The sequence below is a fragment of the Heterocephalus glaber genome, unplaced genomic scaffold (genome assembly GCF_053883595.1).
Source record: "Heterocephalus glaber isolate CG9 unplaced genomic scaffold, H.glaber_assembly_v1.0 deba00000613, whole genome shotgun sequence".
In the NCBI taxonomy this organism is placed as follows: domain Eukaryota; kingdom Metazoa; phylum Chordata; class Mammalia; order Rodentia; family Bathyergidae; genus Heterocephalus; species Heterocephalus glaber.
In genome coordinates, this window is record NW_028258152.1 from 4,189,323 (window position 1) to 4,210,426 (window position 21,104).

The window sequence follows — 21,104 nt, forward strand, 5'->3', positions numbered from 1 at the left end:
GCATAGAAAAATGTTAAAAATGTTAAAATTTGGATTAAGTTACCTAAATAGGGTTGTACAAATTTGCTACACAACTTTTGCTTTCTATAAAAAAAGGAAAAACTGTCTATTTGCATTTTCAAAATAGCATGTTATCAGCCATGATAATTTACCACAAAATATATATAAAACAGAAGGACTACTAAAGATTAGGTGTTTTATAAACTTATCTCTTCAGAAACCCAACCATGTAACTAACATTAGCTTCAGTTATGTACCCACACATAGATACTTAAATATCCCCCATAACTCATACTAAAAATGGCACTTTAATGACTTAGCATGTGGGCAAACTACAGGAACAGTATTTTCAAATAGAATCAAATGTCTTTATGCTCACATTTAGAGAAGCATGCCATAAACCACAAAATTTTTTTTAAAAAAGAAAATTTAAAATAAAATCTTCCAAGTCTGAAGACAGGCCTGCAATGCACAGAAAAACTGAGCACTCCTGGGTAGGCGTCTCTCTGTTGCTCACAGTACTTAGGCTCAGAAATTAAACTTCTGTGGAGGCGAACGTCTAATGGTGCAGAGCTCTCCACACTTTGTGCAGAGTCTGGCAACTGTATCACACTACAATTAAATGTCCTAAAAATACACAGGGAGCATACTCATGAAGCCTAGGCTTGCTGCTTTGAGTGTGGTACTCTTATTTGAAAAAAAAAAATGTGTAAGGTTAACTTTTAAATCTGGAAAACTGTGGTTTCTGAAAAAGCAAATAGGACCTCACGTTTTCCTCATGAAGTAATTTTAAAATTCAGATTGAATTAATTCTCTTCCACCAAGTAGCACCTTAAGAATGAGGACAAGCATGGTGAAGCTCACCCTTTGCTCTCTAGAAGAATCAAAGGCTGAAAATAACCACTTTCTCCTACCAAAAGTAAGAGTAAAAGAAGTCTAAAAGGAGGTTCTAAAGTGAGCAGTGATATGTAAAATTCTGAGTCAGTTTTTACCTGGAAGAGAATCACAGATTTCACAGGTTCTCAAAGGCTGTTTTGAATCCCTAAATACTTCTCATTTTTGAATCAGCATGCTGGACTGAATTTCTAGGTCAGCTATATATTCTAAAATACTATGCTAATTTTGCATCTGCCCTTGTTTTTAACCAAAAGGCACAATGAATAAATGACCATTGCATGAAACCTAATGAACCATATAAAGTAATACATATTTTATATATTGGTAGAAACTGCTAACAACAGGCATTGATAAGATACAATAACAAAACAAATCCAAAAGTTAGTTATAACCAAAAGCAATCAACTAACTTTACAAAGCATTACAAGTAATCTCCTTGAGTCAGAGTTAGAATGTTATAAAGCAGTAAATCACTTAAATTTACCAAACATCAGGACTACTCATAAGACTGGCATCAAGGCAAAAGTTGTAAGGCAAGCATTAAATGAAATGGCAGGTCTCTGCTCAACATTAAAATGACAAGTACCATACTGTGAGCCACTTGGTAAAAAAAAATTTTTGTGTTTTTTCTACTAAGCTTAATATTTTCAAGACTAGTAGGTAAATCAATCCTTGCTAAGGGCATAAAACAGATACCAAGCAAAATGGCTATTTTCTTTTCATTAAAGCAATTTCTACAGCAAAAAAGAGCAAAAGTGGAGGTATAAGAGGAATACAGGTGAGCCTCGATTTATAACAGAAATTTTGCAGAATGTTTTCCTCCATGCAGCAAATTAAAGGAATACATTGTACCTGGATGTTATGTCTATGCCAGTTTAAGTTCTCCCTGCTACAGAAATACACGACACATGTCCATGACTCTGCCAACTGGGACTTTATCCACAGCTGAGATAGTACCTCTTCAGCCCCAAAATACTTTAGGATCTCTTCCAGTAACCTACCTGTAGTAATCTATCCTATGAAAAGGAAATCATCTAAAAGTATGCTGAGTGGTTATGCCGCCTGCCTTGTAGGCACAAGGACCCGAGTTCGATCTCCAGTACCAAAAAAAAAGCATGCTGAAATCTACAGACAGCCAAGATGATCAGAAGATAAAATAAATTAGAAACAACTCAAACATCCAACAATAAGTGAAGTAAATTATGGTGTGTCTAACCAGTTGAACATACAATTATTTCAAGTATGAAATATGAAGACTATATAACAACAAAAAGTAAATAAGTGAGAAATGCAGGATACATGACCACATACAAAACCATGCAAAAACGATGTATACTGGGCCGGGGATTTAGCTCAGTGGCACCATACCTGCCTCACAAGCGCAAGGTCCCCAGTTCGATCCCCAGTACCAAAAAAATAAAAAATTAAAATTAAAAAATAATTCTAAGGGTCATCTTTTGATCAAGCATATAATTACTTTTTAACCTATTTTTTTATCTTTGGGTTCCCAAAGTATAATTTCATAACAAAAACCTATTATTACACAGATTTTAGATAAATATCAGGTGAAACTGTAGCATTCTAAAACCTACAATAATTTTTTTTGGGGGGGGGGTTGGTACCAGGGATCGAACTCAGGTCCTTCTGCTTGTGAGGCAGGTGGTGGAATCACTGAGCTAAATCCTTGGCCCCCTACAATAATTTTTTGAAATCACCTGATTAGGTTTTTAGTTATCTGTTTTGTTCATTACCCTTGCAGCCTCCCACAGCGTATGACCCAGGGGGCTCAGAGCACAGCCAAAAAGACTGTGGACTCTGAAATTTCCCCCTTGGGTATGAACCCTAGCTCCACCACCAGCTGCAAAATTCTGAGTAGGTTACTGGATCTCTCTCTGACTCAATTTCCTAATTGTAAAACGGGAATTTTAGTTCCTAACTCTTTAAAATCACTGAGACAAGTGGAGAACACTAATACAAAGCACTAATGTGTGCCAGGCGTAATTAGATATTAGTTATTATCTATCAAGGAACCAAGCTGTTAGCTATTATTCTAGAGCCTAAAATCTGTTAAATACATATATAATAGCATTGTAATAACCATTGTATAACTGATGACAAATACATTTATAACAAAAAATACCACCTCGGGCGTCAAAATGTGCATGTAACATTTCAGCTATTTCACTTGGTTTATCACATTCTTTACGCTCTATGGATGTGTGACTCTAGCTTAGACATCAAAGGAATAATGAAGAAAAAAGTTGGCAATGATGTCATTTTTTCTCACCCACACTTTTCATTGCAAAGCTCACTGGAAGTTAAAATTGTTTCTTTTAAATATTTCTTCTGATCTGCAACTGCAGTAACTACCTGTCAGGACTGCAGTGTTTTCCTTCAGTTTCCCATTAAAAGGGAAAAAACCATTATTTAAGGTTGGGGAAATTGCTTTACAATGGAAATAACAATGGTTAAATTTAAAATTTTTCTTTAAAAAAGAAAGATATATAAATATTTCCCTCTTTCTTCCCACTTACCAGAGAGAGGGGTTCAACAAATATTAAGCTACGCCCCCCTCTTTTAAAATCCAAGAAAGTGTCCTTATAGCAGGAATCCCAGAATAATATGGCATTGTCTTCCCCTAGCTGTACCTGTACTTCCAACTATTCTGAAAAATTTGTTGCTCTTCATCTGTTGATTCTTGCCTCTGATAAACTGTCTACCACTTGAGGTAGGTAGCTAACCATATTTGGACAGGAATGTGTCTAATAAGATAAAACAGAGTTGCCTAGGTTTCTAACATCTACCAAAGGAAATGCAAACATTGGAGCAATGTAAAAACTGCAACCAATTCTTCAAGGAAGAATTGTATCAGAAATAACTGAATGATAGAAAATACTTATGAACACATGGTTTTTATGTAGCAATTTTTGAGAAGACACTGCTTTACATAAGTATGCTTTGGTCATTAGAGAGACGAACCTTCATTAGGAAATGTGAGTCCAGAAAAATAAAGGCACAAAATAACCATTCTATCACAGCACCCATGAAATCGTTAAGGTGTTTAAAAAGTGAAGCTGAACACCTTCCTAACCCCTAAGATGGCTGAACACCTTCCTAACCCCTAAGATGGCTGAACACCTTCCTAATCCCTAAGATGGCTGAACACCTTCCAAACCCCTAAGATGGCTGAGGATGGAGGCACTCCAAAAGTTGTCAGGATCCTAGAGTACCTTCTGCACGTGGGCATCGTGAGACTGGCAGTGCTCCTGCAGTCTGGAAGTATTTTACCTCCAAAGCATCAACTGTAAGCAATTTCTGAGTCTGTTTTGCCTCTGCCTGTGACAAGAACCAACTTGTTCCAAAATTCAACGAAATATGTTTCTTTTATGTTAAAACTGCTGTTTCTGGGAAAGCTAAAAGCTGGAATCTCTTACACATGTGGACAAAAGCTATATTTGGAACTTTTGGTCCCATAACAGAATAAAAATACCTCAAAGAATGCTCCCTATTGCAGTTTGCTGTGAGAAAGTCACTTGGACTTTCAGGAAGTCTACAATGCCTTGCTTTTCTGTGTAATCTATTTAAACTTCAAAGTTTAAGGTTTTGTTTAGAGAAGAAACATTTACATGGAGCATTTAATCCAAATGAACTGCAAGGTAAAAGAAAATGACTATGCAAACAGTCATGACTTCTCTTTACATATTATTTCTAGTGGTTCCATTTTTATAAACACATAGGTTGTCTATTTAAGATGTGTTTTGCTGTACAGTACTGGAGATCAAACCCAGAGTCTCTTGCATGCTAGGTAAGTGCTGCTCTACCACCAACTATACCCCTAACTCTAAGGTTGTAATTTTTAGATCAATAGCCATGATATCACCTTTAAGTATTAAATACTTAAAAGCAAAAGATTAAATCATGATCCCTTATACAGTACTTCACTTCAAATTCATGTAAAACCATTTGAAATGTCTTTCCTTAATCTCTTTTAAGACTATACTACTCAACCATATGTCAGCCCTGAACAACAAAGACAAAGACTAAAATGCAAGCAAAACGATAAGCCATGGCATTCTAATACACCTGCATCCATTAGACAACAAGTGGACAGACAGGTTCTGAGTATCTGTAAGTTCTGAAACAAAAGTTTAGCATGTAGTCTAAAAACAAAGCCGACATTCAGATAGCACTTCCTTTTGAATCACTCCCTTACTCTAAACCAGGGTTTCTGAAATTCGGCATTATTAATACTCAGAACCACACAGAATTACACTGTGGCTGTCCTATGCACTGCAGCATAGTCAGCAGCATCGCTACTCTCTACCCACCAGATGACAGTAGAGTTAACCCTAGTTGAGAACCACTAAAGCAAAAGAAAACCTCAGTGTTAGCACAGATAAAATCCTAAAATATGATTTTATTTCAGGTGATTTTATAAAGTTAAAATATAAGAGTTAATGGTACTAACCAAGTCAGACCTTGTAAGTAGTGTCAATAGTAGTATATCCATTTTAAAGCCAAGAAAAGATTCAAGCTCCCCATTTTAACAACATAAACACTCCTGGTACATGACACTATCGCGTCTTTAATCTCAAAGCTTCCAGGCCCAGAGAGGAAAACCAGGGCCCCTTAAACTCTCCCTTTGGATAGGTTCTGAATTGCCTAAAAGACAGTTAATCTTTTTTTTTTTTTTTTTTTTTGGTACCAGGGATCGAACTTGGGTCCTTGTGCTTGCACAGCAGGCAGCGAAACCACTGAGCTAAATCCCCAGCCCCTAAGATAGTTAATCTTTATCCTGTATTAAAGATTGGTTAAGTCTTAAATGAAAACAAACCCCAATACAAAGTAACTAGAAAAACAATGTAAAATTTAAGCAGTGTACAGGTTAGCAACTTAGTGAGACCCTGTCTCAAAATAAAACACAAAGAAAGGGGACTGGGGATGTAGCTCAGCGTAAAGGCTCTGGGTCAAATCTCCAGTACTTCAAGAAAAATGATGACAGTGTAAAATGCTGTAAGGGATAGCTCATTAGCAGATCTCAGTTCCTTTTTCATTTCTTTCTCTTCACCAAAGGACACCTGTCCTTTTCTTAATGATCAGAGAGCAGGTGGTTAACAAGCCAGGAGAAAAAAAAAATCCTTCTATAAAAAAGAATCAAAATGAACATTATCCATTTAAAGGCTTGCATTAATCTTAAACAATTCTTTATCTATTTTAAGCAAAATTTAATGTTATCTTTCTAATGATAACAAGTATCAACCAAAAGCAGACTAAGGTTTTGAAAAACAGCAACTCTACCAGTAGCAGAATATTTAGTCAACATCAAGAAAACTACAGCTATTTAAAAAGAAGCTTGGTGGGACGGGAATTTAGCTCAGTGGTTCTGCTGCCTGCCTCGAAAGTGCAAGAACCTGAGTTCAATCCCCGGTATAAAAAAATAAAATAAAAATATAGGGGGCTGGGGATTTAGCTCAGTGGTTCCACTGCCTGCCTCGCAAGCGCAAAGTCCAGAGTTTGATCCCCAGTACCAAAAAAAAAAGGAAGCTTGGCACTCTGAAAGCAGAGTGTCCAAAACTGTGTCCATGAAAACCAATCTGAAATGTATAATAGGTCATGTGAAATAGGAAGAAAAGGGGCAAAGGGGAAGGAAGTGGGAGGGCTAGGGGAAAGGATAGAAGGGAATGGGATTAATATGAGAAAATGGAAAAACAGGAACAAAATCTTTGTAAATAGGGAGGACTGGAGGGGTTGAAGGGAAGGCTGGGCAAGGGTGAAAAATAAGAACCAAGAGAGACTATGTAAAGGTGCAAATTTCCAATGATGAATGTCATTACATTGTATACCTAAAATGTACCAATGATTAGAATGAATAATCGATAATGTAAAATAGGAAGAAAAGGTCCAAAGGGGTAGGGGTAGTGGGAGGGGCAGGGGAAAGGAAAGAAGGGAAAGGAAAAATGCTGAGAAATGGAAAAAATGGCAATAAAGTCTTTGTAAATAGGGAAGGGTGGAGGGCGTGAAGGGAGGGCTAGGAATGGGGAAAAAATAAGAACCAAGATGCATTATGTAAAGGTACAATTCCCAATGAGAAATGTAATTGTGTTGTATACCTACAATGTATCAATAAAAGAATTTAATTAAAAAAAAATTAAAAAATAAATAAATAATTAATTAAAAAGAAAAAGAAAAAGAAAAAGAAAACCAATCTGAGCTGGGTGTGGCAGCACACCCATAATCCGAACACTCTGGGAGGCTGAGGCAAAAATACTATCAAGTTTGAGCTCCAACTTAGGAAAAATTTTTAAAAAGGGCTGGGGAGATAGCTGATGGCAAAGGCCCTAGGTTCACCTGACACCCCCAAAATCTGACAGTAGGGTGTGGCTTGGTACACTTGCCTAGCATGTGCAAGGCCCTGGGCTCAATCCCAGTACAACACACACACACACACACACACACACACACACACACACACACACACACACACACACACACACACACACACACACACACACACCCCTGAAATCTATAATTTCTTCCCCAAAATGCTATTTGAAAATTTAATAACACAATTTTTCTTGGCACATGGAAAATAGTACTTAAATTCATAGGGAGTAAACAATGACAAAAGTGCTATCTGTAACACTGTACAGCCACAAATCAAAAAAAAAAAATTTTTTTCAGGACCAGGGATTGAACTCAAGACCCTGAACTTATACAAGGCAGGCGCATTGCCACTGAGCTAAATCCCCGCCCCCACAAATCAAAATTTTAATAATTAATTCGTGTTGGTTTTGATCTTCAGGAAGAAGACAGTGGAAATCAGAACATCAAACATTTGACTTCTGATGGCAATACCAATTTTGTTTCTTTCTGAATGTTTTTTAAAAAATGCTTCTCCCTTCACTTTTCTATAACAAAATTGAAACCATACTAGTTTCTTGCTTTTTCCATTTGACATTTTCTCACGTCTTTAAATAGTGCCCAAAACAATCTTCAAAGGCCAGTCAATATGAATTCCATAGTGATATCATTTAACTATTCCCTTATACAGCGATCCTAGACTGTTTCAAATCTTTAGCTTTTATGCTGGGATGAAAATTCTTATGCATAATATGTTTGCATCTCACAATATTGAGGACGAATTCGTAAAATTCATCTAGTAGTTCAAACTGCTTTCCATCAAGCTTTCAGATTTTATACTTCCATCACCATTTGATACTGCCAAATCACTGAATACTCACAATGGACATTTTCTTTTTGATAAACCTGTCCACTTTAAACATTAAAAATAATATCTCACCATCTTTTTTTGAGATAAGTTCTTGCTAAGTCACTCAGTTGCCCAGGGTGGGCTTGAACGTGCAGTCCTCCTGCCTCAGCCGCTCAGTACATGAGCCACTAGGCCCCTCTAATATCTCACCTTTACTCCACACTGTTATTCACAAGACTGAATTTGGTGATTGTGTTTTGTTAGGGTGGGGGTGGGGATCAAACCCAAGGTCTCGCACATGCTGAACATTCTATGACTGAGCTACAGCCCTGGATCCCAGAACATTTTTTAATGTTTGCTATTTATAATTCTTTTCAAATTGTTTAAACTTTTATACATTCTTCTATTACAGCATTTATCTGCTTCATATTAAATACTCAAGCTAAAAATCTTTGAACTGACATCCAGAAATTTTTAATTTTTAAGTTGTCCAACCAATCAACCTTACCCTTTGTGATTTCCCCACTACTTTTATGCTGAGAAAAATCCTTTCCCATTTTATCAAAATATTGACATGTTTTCTTAGTGTTTCTGCTTCACTTTGACATCTATATTTTTTAAACACCTGGAATTTATTTTTGGTATAGTATAAGGATGACGATTTAATATCTGGTAGCATGACTGCCCATTAATCACTATTTTCAAATTTTCCTATTTTTCCAGACTAACTTTTACGTAAAATCACTTTGTCAGGTACCCTACTCCTTGTGCCCAAATCTCATTTAGAGTCCTTCTCAAACTACATTAAACTATAAATAAAAATCAGGAATAAGAGCCAGGGATTTAGCTCAGTGGTTTCGCCGCCTGCTGCCCAAGTGCAAGGACCCAAGTTCAATCCCTGGCACCAAAAAAAGAAAAAGAAAAGAAAAAGAAAAAAAAGGAATAATTTAGGGAAGAATATTGGAATATTGATGCCATCAGGTGTTACCTTGGAGTTGATCACCACAGAAATCCTTCCAAGATTCTATTTCTTTAGTAATATTTTGGGCTTTTCAGACAGGAAAATTTTTTAGTGTATCAAGATAAATCATTTTCAATTTTTAACAGTAAATCCTTTTTTTAGGGAGGAAAGTACTGAGAATCGAACCCAGGGGCTCTCTAAAACTGAGCTACACCTCCAGCCCTTTTTAGTTTTATTTTTGAGAATGGTCTCAATAAGTTGCTCAGGCAGGATTCAAACTTGCGACCCTCTTGCTTGGTCCTCCTTCCCTGCTGAGATTAGAAGGCATCAGCCACCTCACCCAGCTTAATACTGAGTCTGCAACTGAACACAGATTTTGTATTTTGTCCAATGTCTTTGCAACATCTTTCTGTGATTATATATGTGTGATTTTATGCTTTACCCTAGAGCTCTCATGCAAACAGGAGCTTAATAGTACGCAATCCTTTCATTTCTGGAAGGCATCCTGCTCATCACACTGCATTATTCTGAATATGTTGAGGATCTGAGTTGTTTGCACTTAGTTAACATTTGAGGGGGGTACCGGGGATCGAACTTGTGACCTTGTGCTTATGAGGCAGGTGGTGGAACCACTGAGCTAAATCCCCGGCCCTAGTTAACATTTTTATATTTCTAGTCTGAAGTATTTTTGAAGAGAATTTCTTAGGTAACTATTAAAATTTCAATAGTTACTATTTTAATGAAATATTCAACTTTTTAACTTCACTGAATGTCATTTGGAGATTTCAAATGTGAAGTCTTACTAAAATCTCATCTTCAATTACTGATTATGTCATTTTTTCCAGTTAGGCATATTTAGGTTTTTCTTCCAGTTAGGTATCTTAAATATTTGTGTCTATACTTCCTGTCTTTCTTGTGCTCACCAAGAAACATCTATCTAATTGCGTAACAGGAAGAAAAGGTCTAAAAGAGCAGGGGAAGTGGGAGGGTTAGGGGAAAGGAAAGAAGGGAAAAGAAAAAATATGAGAAAAGGAAAAAATGGAAACAAAATCTTTGCAAATAGGGAAGGGTGGAGGGGGTGAAAGGAGGGCAGGGGAAGGGGAAAAAATAAGAACCAAGAGACTCATGTAAAGGTACAAGATCCCCATGATGAATATAACTGTACTGTATACCTAAAATGTACCAGTGAACTTAATGGGGAAAAAAAAGAAAGAAAGAAACATCTATCTAATTTCCCAGAGGGAGAGGATGTAAAAAGAATTAAGATGTGTTATGCACATGTACCAACTCACCATGATGAATCATGTGCACTGCAAACATAAAATAATAATTTTTCATAACTCTTTCTTATGGCCTAATTTACTTTTATTTACATGTAAAGTGAATCTTACAGTGTTTTATCTTATACTAGGTTACTAACGTCATTATACAAAGTGTTTGTTATCATTAATACTGTGAATCTATTTTGAAGCATGCTGCTAAGTAGTATATCCCCTCTAGTCATTAACTAATTTGAACATGCTAATCTTACCGTATTCTACTTTAATCTTCAAAGCCTATGTTTTATTTATATATTTATCTTTGGTGCTAGGGACTGAACCACAGCCTCAGATATACTAAGCATATACTCTACCACTCAGATACATACTAGTTTCCAGAGCCTGTTTTTTAAAATGTTGTTAATGCTGCAGGAAACACCCTAGTAACTTGATCTGGTCTTGGAAATTAGGAACTACTTTGGGTTTTTCTGGAAGACACTGCTCCAGTGTTTCATGTTATTCATTCTCAGCAATACAAGAGCCAAATACTTTTAAAAAATGTTAGGGGGAAGAAACAAAATGGAATGAAGAAACTAATATCACAAACTGTTTTCATACAATGCAAATATAAATAATTCAACTTTATGGAAATTCGAGAAAAATACACTTTAGAAGTCATGTTTCTTTCAATCAGTTTTGTAGGAAAAGTCCATTTTTGGTGTGTTTTTTTTGGGGGGGGGGGCTTACCGGGGATCGAACTCAGGACTTTGTGCTTGCAAGGCAGGCGGTGGCACCACTGAGCTAAATCCCCAGCCCAAAAGTCCCCATTTTTATAACTCCTATTTATGTGCTCTTGCAATGTGCCCAAGATTTGTTAGTCCACTAGATTCCCTCGCAAACTGTTACCATAATCTGACTTGGATTTTCCTGGGCAGTTGGTGCTCACTATTCAGAAATGCTGGCTAATTGCCTTCCTTGCTCTGTACAAAATATACATGGACAACCCTATACAAGTGCTTTCTTCTGAAAAGTATTTTTCATAAATGGGGACAAAAGGGTTTTCTAAATACAGTACATTAAATACCTTTAATTTTGACTTCTGTGACACCCAAGCCAATAAAAACTTTACTTATCAACAATAAAGTCTTAATCTTAAACAAACAACATCTCACTTAACATAGGATATCTCTGCAACTTACATCTTTCCTTCGGAAACGTACATTTCCCGTTCAACAACTCAAGGTATATGATGGACATTTCTCTGTGCCCTTCTGAGATGTTTGGAAACATGAAATACATTTACATTTTTCATGATAAAGACACCCCCCTCTTCTCTCCCTCCTCTCGAACAGGAAGAACAGAATTATCTCCAGCACCCTGTCAATGTCTGCTGTTGGCTCCAGCACCAGCGTGGCCCGGAGAGTTTGAAAGCAGCCAGAGAGCCGGCGGCTGAGCTCTTACCTGCTTTCCGTCCAAGGTGCAGAGCCTTTTAACCACTCCTGAGTCGAGCTTAATGGCTTCGGTGATGTCAGTTAGGACCTGTTCAAAGGAATGAGCAGTCTTTTTATTCAGAAGGATCCTCACAGCTTTTCTAGGCTTCACTCCACTTCGAATCACGGTCACTAACTTGGGCTTGATGAAATCTTTGCTTTCTTTGACTTCACTTTTCACGGAGGAGGCAGGAGCCAACGCTCGAGTTGTTCCACCCTTAATGTTCACGGACCAGTTCGGGTTAATATTTTTGGTGTAATCGACTTTACGAAATGGCTCATTGGATGCACACACGTAACTCTCACCTAAAAAGCACAAATTGATTTTATTAGCACAGATATCCCCACCACAGATGTATTTTGTCTGAAAAGCAGCTGCTGGAAACCCACTAAGGGAGCTCCTAAACCTAGATTTCGGACAGGGCGACTACTCTGCCCTTTTCCTCTGGCATTCACCCACCTCCTTTTATTTTAAATAGGATCTACATTGTTTTTCAGAGAATAACATGGATTACAGGGTGAAAAGCACTCAACCAGGAAATCCGGCTGAGATCTGGGTTTTATTTTGACCAAATGTGTCATCTGGGATAATTCATTTCTCCAGGCTTTTGCCTCCCTGTACCATTAGCCATAAAGTGAAATACCAGAACCAGCACAATTCTAAAGTATTCCTAGTTCCAAAAGTCTAGTAAGTAACTTTTAAACATCTTATTCATTTTTTTCTTTTGGTACCAGGGATCAAACTCGGGACCTTGCACTTTCTACGCAGGCAGTGGAACCACTGAGCTAAATCCCCGGCCCTAAACCTCTTATTCTTCTAGAAGTAATTATATCAAAAGTAGTCATGTAAAGAAATTTTAAAATTATTTCCTTCCGAAACCATTTCAGTCCTAATCAAACAGTGATCACTACAACTTCTCCTAGCTGACTAAATTACACTGTTATTAGATCACTTATTCAACTAATGAAGCACCACAAAAAGTGAAGAAAAAGCTTTGGCAGCTGAAAGAAACATAAATTCATTTTATTAGCTAATTAGTTCAATGTTTACTAATTTTTGAGTTTCAATATTTTCAAAATTGTATGTTAAGATACCATAATTTTCTTTCAAGAAACTCAAAAGTCAAACTCAATTCTTTCAGTCTTCACTTTCTAGTAATAAGTGGGTTATATGCTAACATTTTCTCCAAGATATTACTAAGAAACAATCCATTATTTTTTTCACATATCCATTACGAATACTCATGCTTAATATAGTAAGTTTTATATGTCATGAATGGTTACAACAAAAATAATGAAAGGAAATTCCTAAGGAAAACCTATTAATATCAATATTATACTTAACTATTATCATAATATTCTTAAAATTCTGCTTAATGGAGAACTTTAGAAACTTCCAAAGGCACAAGAATTCAGTAACAAATGAAGCATGTAAGAAGGATTTAAAATGAAAAGCAATGTCTTTTGTTTATAGGAGTAATCAAGATAACTAGGGAACCAATCATAAGCTTTAACACTGCTTCTGTACCACAAATCTGAAATCTAGCCCTATCCCCATCATCTAGCTAGATTTTTTTTCAATCTCTGTAGGTTCATTTAAATCATTTTTAATAGTATGAGGATCTGAGAAACTGGCACATAATTTTGAAGACAGGTGTCAATTTAATAAAACAGGATTATGCATCACATGTATGCATTTATGAACAAAAACAATTAGTTCGCTTCCATTTTACAGAGAAAGCAACTATTAAACAAGCTATTTTCACATATGATAAAAATTTAGCTTTATGTTCTGATCCAAAATATTAGCTGGAAGAGTAAAAGGAATTTTTTGTTGTTGTTTTTTGAGGCAGGGCCTCCCTTTGTAGTTCAGGCTGGCCCTGAACCCACTGTGTACCCCAGGGTGGCCTCGAACTCCCAGTGATCCTCCTGCCTCAGCTTCCCGAGAGCTGGGATTACAGGCATGCACCACCATGCTCAGCTGAGTAAAAGGAATCTTAACAAGAGAAAGAAACTTTTCTGAAAGGGCAGGGAGAAGACAGTCAGGTGAAGGAAAGAGAAAAAATGGCAAAAACAAAACAAGAGCAAATGTAATAGATCAGAGACCCTCAATGCCTACATGGTTTATATATCCACCAGAAGCACTGCTTTTTAAATTTAGCTACATTTGGTTTCCTTACACTGGTTGGTTCAGGATGTCAGAAAAAAATAGGTTAAAAAAAAAACCTCTTCTCACTTAAATATCATAGAAACCCAAAATGTAAATGAGCAAAACAAAGGGTAAGAAACAGGGGGACCCACAGATGGAGGAGGAAGAGGAAGGGAAGGGGATGAAAACAGAATTGAGAGGTGTTATGTACCTGTTCCAGCTCCCCACAAGAATGTCAACACGTACTGCAAACATGTACTAATAAAAATAAAATCTAAAAAAGAAAACCTCATCTGCTAAGTGCTTACAAATACATTTTAATTGCTTCCCTCTTTCTCCTCTCCCCTTCATGTTTCTATGGTTGTAAACCAGTTGGATAAAAAAATTGCAAAGTTTGGAACCGAAGTGGCAAATACCTAAACACCAGAGCCTCGGCCCGGCCCTTTGCTGCATTGTGCCAGACACACATGCCCTTTCTTCTGTGGAGTCCATACTCTTCCAGCACAGTCGGGGTAGCCACGAAGCACCAACTCTTAGGCTAGGTGCTGACATCGTACGAAACCCACACTGCTAGTCTTGGCGCCCAGCATTTCAGCACTCAGTTCAGAACTTGGCTCGTGGGTCAGTCCTGTGTTTCCGTACAGGTACTGGGCACGTAAACCCCTGAAACACAGATGTCAAACCCTGACGACAATGGCCATTAAGACACCCTATCGGCTCCCCTTTAGGTCCCTACCCAGATAAACAATCTGCTGGTGGTAATTTTATCATTTATATACATGTGCCTACATGGCCAGACTATGACATAAGAACCTGGGCTGTTAATAAACAAAGAATGGGTGTGAGTGGGACAAGTGAGCATTCTGTCAGATATTAGGCACACACAAGGCTGATTAAAGGCAGACATCTCCACCCAGACTCATGCTACTGTATAAATTCCTGCCTGCAATTTGTTCCTCCCTGCCAACTTCTTTCCTTCTTTCCAAGCTGGTGAGGAGTTGAAGAAGATCACTTCCTGCTCAGTAGAAAACTAGGCACTGTCCTTCACTCTTCTGGCTTCCCTACCTACCACACTCTGACACCAAGTTCTGTTCCTCTATCTTCTAAATAGCTCTAAAACTGCTCCTCCTCTCTGCCCCACCACCACGACCCACATTCTACCTGGATCAAAGGAACAATCTTCTGTTTTCTGTTCATTTGCCAGCAACATAACAAGTTTTCCAGATGCCGGTACATCTTACACTACTGACACAGATGAAATTCTCATGAGTCTTGAGGTACTAAAATACTATGTATTAGTTACTTCTGTTACTGCAACAAAATACTTAAGGCTGGGTAGTTTATAAAGAAAAGAGACTATATTATTTAGCTCAAAATTCTCAGGCTCAAGGGTACAATGCCAGCTTCTGATCCGCTCTTGCGGGGTTCATGGTGGGTGGTATCACAATGGTGGCAGTGCATTGGGAGAGATCACATAGCAAGAGAGGGTACCAGAGGCCTGGAAGGGGCCAGTCTTGCTCCCTTAGAAGAACCGCCTCCCTCCCCCTCCCCCTCCCCTCCCCCTCTGTGGATGTAAGTCCACAGACAGCCATGTTGATCCCTTCTGAGGAAGGTACCCACAATGACCTAACCACCTTCCGCTAGGCCCTTGAAGGTTCTTAAAGGTTCTCTCAAAGGTTCCACCTCCTCTTAATCTTGCCACAGGGAGGACCAGGCTTCTATAACATGTGAACCCCTGGGATCCACATCCAAGCTACATACAAACCAGAGCATACAAGATAATTCTTTTTTTAACTTTTGCTAATACATGTTAAAACTACACTCACCAAAACAAAAATAGCTCATTTAAAGAATCAGACCAATGAAGATATGAGTGCGTGGGGTACATATTTTTCATACACAGTATAAGCATATAAAAAAAAAACCCATCTGGAATTGATCTACCTTTCAGTCAGACTTCAACATTACTACAAGTTAGCTGGACACTCACGGTCAGGCCATTTTATTTTTCTGTTGGGCATAATCTCAGAGTAGCTGTATGAAATGAAGTCACTCTGAGACTAAGACAAAGTGACACCCCTCAAAAAAAGGTCATCATGTAACCCACAATACCAAATATCCTTTTTCACTACGTGACTGCTACTTCTTTTACCACTTATAGTCTTTCTCCCAATTTAGTCTGTCCACCCAAAAATTAGATTTATAAACACCAATCATAGGATTGTCCAGTCTTCTGGCTCTGCTCTCTCCAGTCCCTAAAATTACACAACCAAGGCCTAAATCCTATGCTAGGTTCTGATACCCTCTTACTTAAGACACATCATGGTATCCTATAATGTGCATTCTCCCTCACTGCAATGAGAAATCAACACAAGTGTTAGACTGTGGATCTTTGGCTAAGAACTAAGGTGTGTCTATCCATATATGCATATATTGTGTGTACATATATATGGATAAATACCATTTATATTATATACACACACAAGATGAACAGAAGCATAAAATAGCTATATAACTTAGCTGTTTTCAAGCAGAGCATGGATTATAAGGTCCTTCATTTCCTTTAAAGACTCTTTCCAGCAGCACAGGGTTACAGAGGTCTGCTCAAAGACAACTTTGCATTACCTCTATTTAGCAGGCTGACAGACAATCTATAGTTATATAATACAATCTCAATATTTGTGTAGGAAACCATTAACTTTCACTCTTTCCCAACCAAATGAACTGCCTTCTACCTACGAGGCAAGAGGTCTTTATGAGCTACAAACTCCCCCAGTTTCCTAAGCTCCGAAAACCTTCATCCTTACAAATTTACTTCCATCTATGCCAATTTCCCCTAGCTCCTCTCCCTTCTCAGTGGTGGGAGCTCCCAAGGAAGCTCCTCTGCTGGAACCTAGGTTCTCCCCTGCCCTCTTGCTACACTTTCCCTCTCCTCCTGTCACTAGACAGATTACACAAGTGTTCCCCATCACCAACAAATCTTCCCTTTTTTTCACTCCTAGTCCTACTCCACCCAATGTGCCTTTGGCCTGCATCCGCTGCCGAGGTCCAGAGCGTCCTTCTCTGTGTTTTCCGCTCTGTCACCCTCTATCTGTCCCTCAGCATCTCACACACCCTGCACTCCACTGGCTGAAATGTGCTGAGCCCCACACACTTCCTCTCTAACTGCCCGGCGCAAAGCACATCTGTCTGTCTGCTTTCACTCAGTGTCTTCTGAGGCCACTGGATAGCAATCAATTCTCCACCTGCAAATCACTTTTTCTTTACTTTCTATGATCTCATTTCTCCTGGTTTGCTTCTGAATTCTTTGGCGGAGTCTTCTGTCTGCTTTGCAGGATCCTCTTTCCCCACTCATGCAGACAGCTCTCGCCTTCCTTACACTCCCTCTGGTCAGGTGCATCTGCATGCACAGCTTGAACCATCTCCTGCCTAGACCTTCATTCTGAGTCAAATCACTTGAAACCACATCTACACTACAGTCTGTGAGAACCTCACCTGCTACAGTGTTTACAGCTGACTTGCCTCTCATTATTGCCTCTGTGACCTCCCACTCTTCTCTTTGTGAATTCTCCAACAAATTAAAGGAAATCACCTATGCAATTGCCTAAACAAAGACTAAGACTCCTCCTTTCTCCACATTCAACAGAATTGGCAAAATGGCTGACTATGTCTCCACATCTCTGGAAACCAGCGCCTTCCACTCTGCCTTCTCTCTTTTCCCCTAAATGAAACTGACTTTGCTCATATACCCACACCTCACTCCCTCAGTTTTCACAGAAGGGTATTAAACAGGTGTCTATTAAGATGATGTCTAGAAGATACTGTTAGAATAAAGGCCAAACTCCTCTGCTCATCAATGTTTTCAGCCTCAACTTCCCTTACTTTTCACAGGTTCCTGAATTAGTGCCTCTAAGTCTGTTTTGGGTTGGAATAACAAAATACCTGAGTCTGGGCATCTTATAAAGAAAAGAGGTTTCTTGAGTTCACAGCCTTGGAGGGCAGAAGCTAAATGCACAGCGGCCCCACCCAGTTGGCCTCTGGTGAGGGCCTTATGGCTATGTTCCAACATGGCAGATGGCATGCCATAGCAGGAGCCCATGAGACAGTGCATAAGGTGAGATGACAAGGAAGATTCCAGAGTGGGTCAGACTCACTGGCTGGTTTTTTGTTTTGTTTTTGTTTTTTGTACCTGGGATTGAACTCAGGACCTTATGCTTGTGAGGCAGGGAGCAGCACCACTGAGCACCACCACCCCGGCCCCAGACTCACTGTTTTATAACAACCTGCTCTTGAAGAAAATAACAATTCTGACCAAGCTACAGTAATCCCTTCTGAGAGTAGGGACCTTGACCCCTGAAGGCCCCACCATTGGGCTGCGTTGGGGAATTGAGCCTCACCATGAGTTAGATAGAGACAAACCACATTCAAACCAGAGCACTGTCATCCTAGTGTATTTGCAATTTCCTTCCAAACTCACACTTCTTATTCTCATTTCTTCTTGTATGCATAATACTCTCGCTCTCCCCTCCCCTTCCCTCTTTAAAAACCTATCAAGATGAAGTGCTCCTGCCAAGGAAGTAAAGCGATGACTTTCTTACACCGAAAGATTTTAAATTAAACACTTAGGCAAAACAGATTGGCATTATCTATTGTTAAATTAGCAAGATTCATATCCCATGACCCAGAAATTCACTCAGGAAAACATCCCAGTGCGATTCATCCACATAGTGTACACACACACATATTCATAGAAGTACTTAATAGCTAAAGATGAGAATTGGTCTACATGTCCAATAGGAAATTAAATACATAATTATAGTGCAGTTACATAATGGACTAGTACACAGTAATGAAAATGAACAAATAGGGCTCAGGATTTAGCTCAGTGGTTTCACCGCCTGCTGTGCAAGTGCAAGGATCCCCAGTACAAAAAAAAAAAAGATGAAAATGAACAAATGAAGGTTATATGCAACAATCTGGATTTGATAAACATTGCTAGAGTTGCTTTACCACACATTCCCCACCACAAGTGCCTCAGCACAGGCCCAAAAGCAAGAGTCAACTGATCAAGAGCTGAAATCTCCAAAACTTATGAGCCAAAATAAACCTTTCCTCTTTAAAAGTTAGTCATTTAGGTATTTTGTTACAGTAATGGAAAGTTGACTAACAATGATGAGCAAAATACATGGAATAGGATTCTATTTCTATAATATTTATAACAAGAAATAGATTGTATTGACTAGGGATGTCTTTCACAGGTGGTAAAAATAAAAAAGCAAGTCTTCAGAGGAAGAACTATGATATTCTGAAAGTAGTATCTACACAAATGAATGACGAGTATGAAATAAATGCAAGTAAAAACAAAAATGCTTTTTTTTTCTGTTAAATTCTTTTATTGGTACATTGTAGGTACAAAACACAATTACATTTCTCATTGGGAATTGTACCTTTACATAATGCATCTTGGTTCTTATTTTTTCCCCATTCCTAGCCCTCCCTTCACCTCCTCCATCCTTCCCTATTTACAAAGACTTTATTGCCATTTTTTCTATTTCTCATCATTTTTCCTTTCCCTTCTTTCCTTTCCCTTGCCCCTCCCACTACCCCTACCCCTTTGGACCTTTTCTTCCTATTTTGCATTATCGATTATTCATTCTAATCATTGGTACATTTTAGGTATACAATATAATGACATTCATCATTGGAAATTTGCACCTTTACATAGTCTCTCTTGGTTCTTATTTTTCACTCTTGCTCAGCCCTCCCTTCAACCCCTCCATTCCTCCCTATTTACAAAGATTTTGTTCCTATTTTTCCATTTTCTCATATTAATCCCATTCCCTTCTTTCCTTTCCCCTACCCTTCCCACTTCCTTCCCCTTTGCCCCTTTTCTTCCTATTTCACATTACCTATTATACATTTTAGTCCTTATTTACACTTTCAGTTTCTCACACCAGAGAAACTGCTCATGTACATGTGTGTCCTATTTATTTCACTTAAGAGTATCGCCTCAATGTGCATCCACTTAGCTATAAATGTCTCTAATTTCTCATTTTTTATGGCTGAGTAGTACTCCATTTTATTTTTTAAAAACCACATTTTCTTTATCCAGTCTCCAGTTCATGGGCATTTAGGCTGTTTCAAAGTTTTAGCTATCACAAACTGTGCTGCTATGAACATGGGCGCACATATATCACTGTGGTATGATTCTTTTAATTCTTTGGGGAAGATCCCCAGCAGTGGAACAGTGGGGTAAAATGGGACTTCCAGACCTAGTTCTTTGAGGTATCTCCATACTGATTTCCACAGTGGTTGCACCAGGCTACACTCCCACCAGCAGTGGAGTAGGGTTCCTCTTTCCCCACAGCCCTGCCAAAAAATGCTTATTTTTAATTGCATTGAGATGAGTGGCAAGCAAAATCAGTTGCATATACTATATATTTGTACCAATGTGTAAAAGTGGAATGTATGGCAACAGATGTGTGGTAGGGAAGAATTAGTACACACTGTTCTAACGTCCTGATATTACACAGGCAGGGGCATATTTTGGAGGCTTCTATTAATTCTTCCATGAAATAGACATGGAAGAAAAATTTTTGTAGAAATATGTGACACTGAGCTGTAATTGCATTGTGGGTATGGGGGGGGCCAGTCCAGGCTGGCCTCAATTTACTATGTAACCCAGGTCAGCCTTGGACTTAAAATCCTCCTGTCTCAGCCTCCCTGGTACAGTATTGTATTTTTACAATAATAAATATACTCTTATGTTTAAAAAAAAAACAGACAGGCTACTCTCAGCTTGGGGGAATAAAGAATTGTAATAAGAAGGGACCAAACTTCTCAAAACCTGGCAATAGTCTATTTTTTGTCATGGCTAGTAATCTCAAAAGTGTTTATGGTAGTTCACTGAGCTGTGTGTGTATGCTTTATGAACTTTCTATAGGGATATTTAACAACAGAAAATAAAATTTTTACACTGTCATACTTAGCTCTTTTTGTAGACTGAGTTCACGTGTATTAATGTCATAATCATTCTTTTTTTTGATAATGGGGATCGAACTTGGGTCCTTGAGCTTGTGCAGTAGGCGGTGAAACCACTGAGCTAAATCCCTGCCCCTATGATCATTCTTTATCTGTC

General features: G+C 38.3%; 1 protein-coding gene across 7 annotated transcripts in view; it reads right to left on the bottom strand.

Moving 5' to 3' along the window:
- Positions 1-21,104, bottom strand: part of Dclk2 (doublecortin like kinase 2) — a 148,478-nt gene that overhangs the window by 109,400 nt on the left and 17,974 nt on the right. For 6 of the 7 annotated variants that reach the window (XM_004869163.4, XM_004869160.4, XM_004869162.4 and 3 more), the window contains exon 2: positions 11,789-12,123. In XM_004869163.4, the coding sequence (XP_004869220.1) occupies positions 11,789-12,123 (335 nt within the window). Of the gene's footprint in view, positions 1-11,788; positions 12,124-14,382; positions 14,632-21,104 lie in introns of those variants that run through there. The other variant, XM_087205728.1, reaches the window with a different exon arrangement.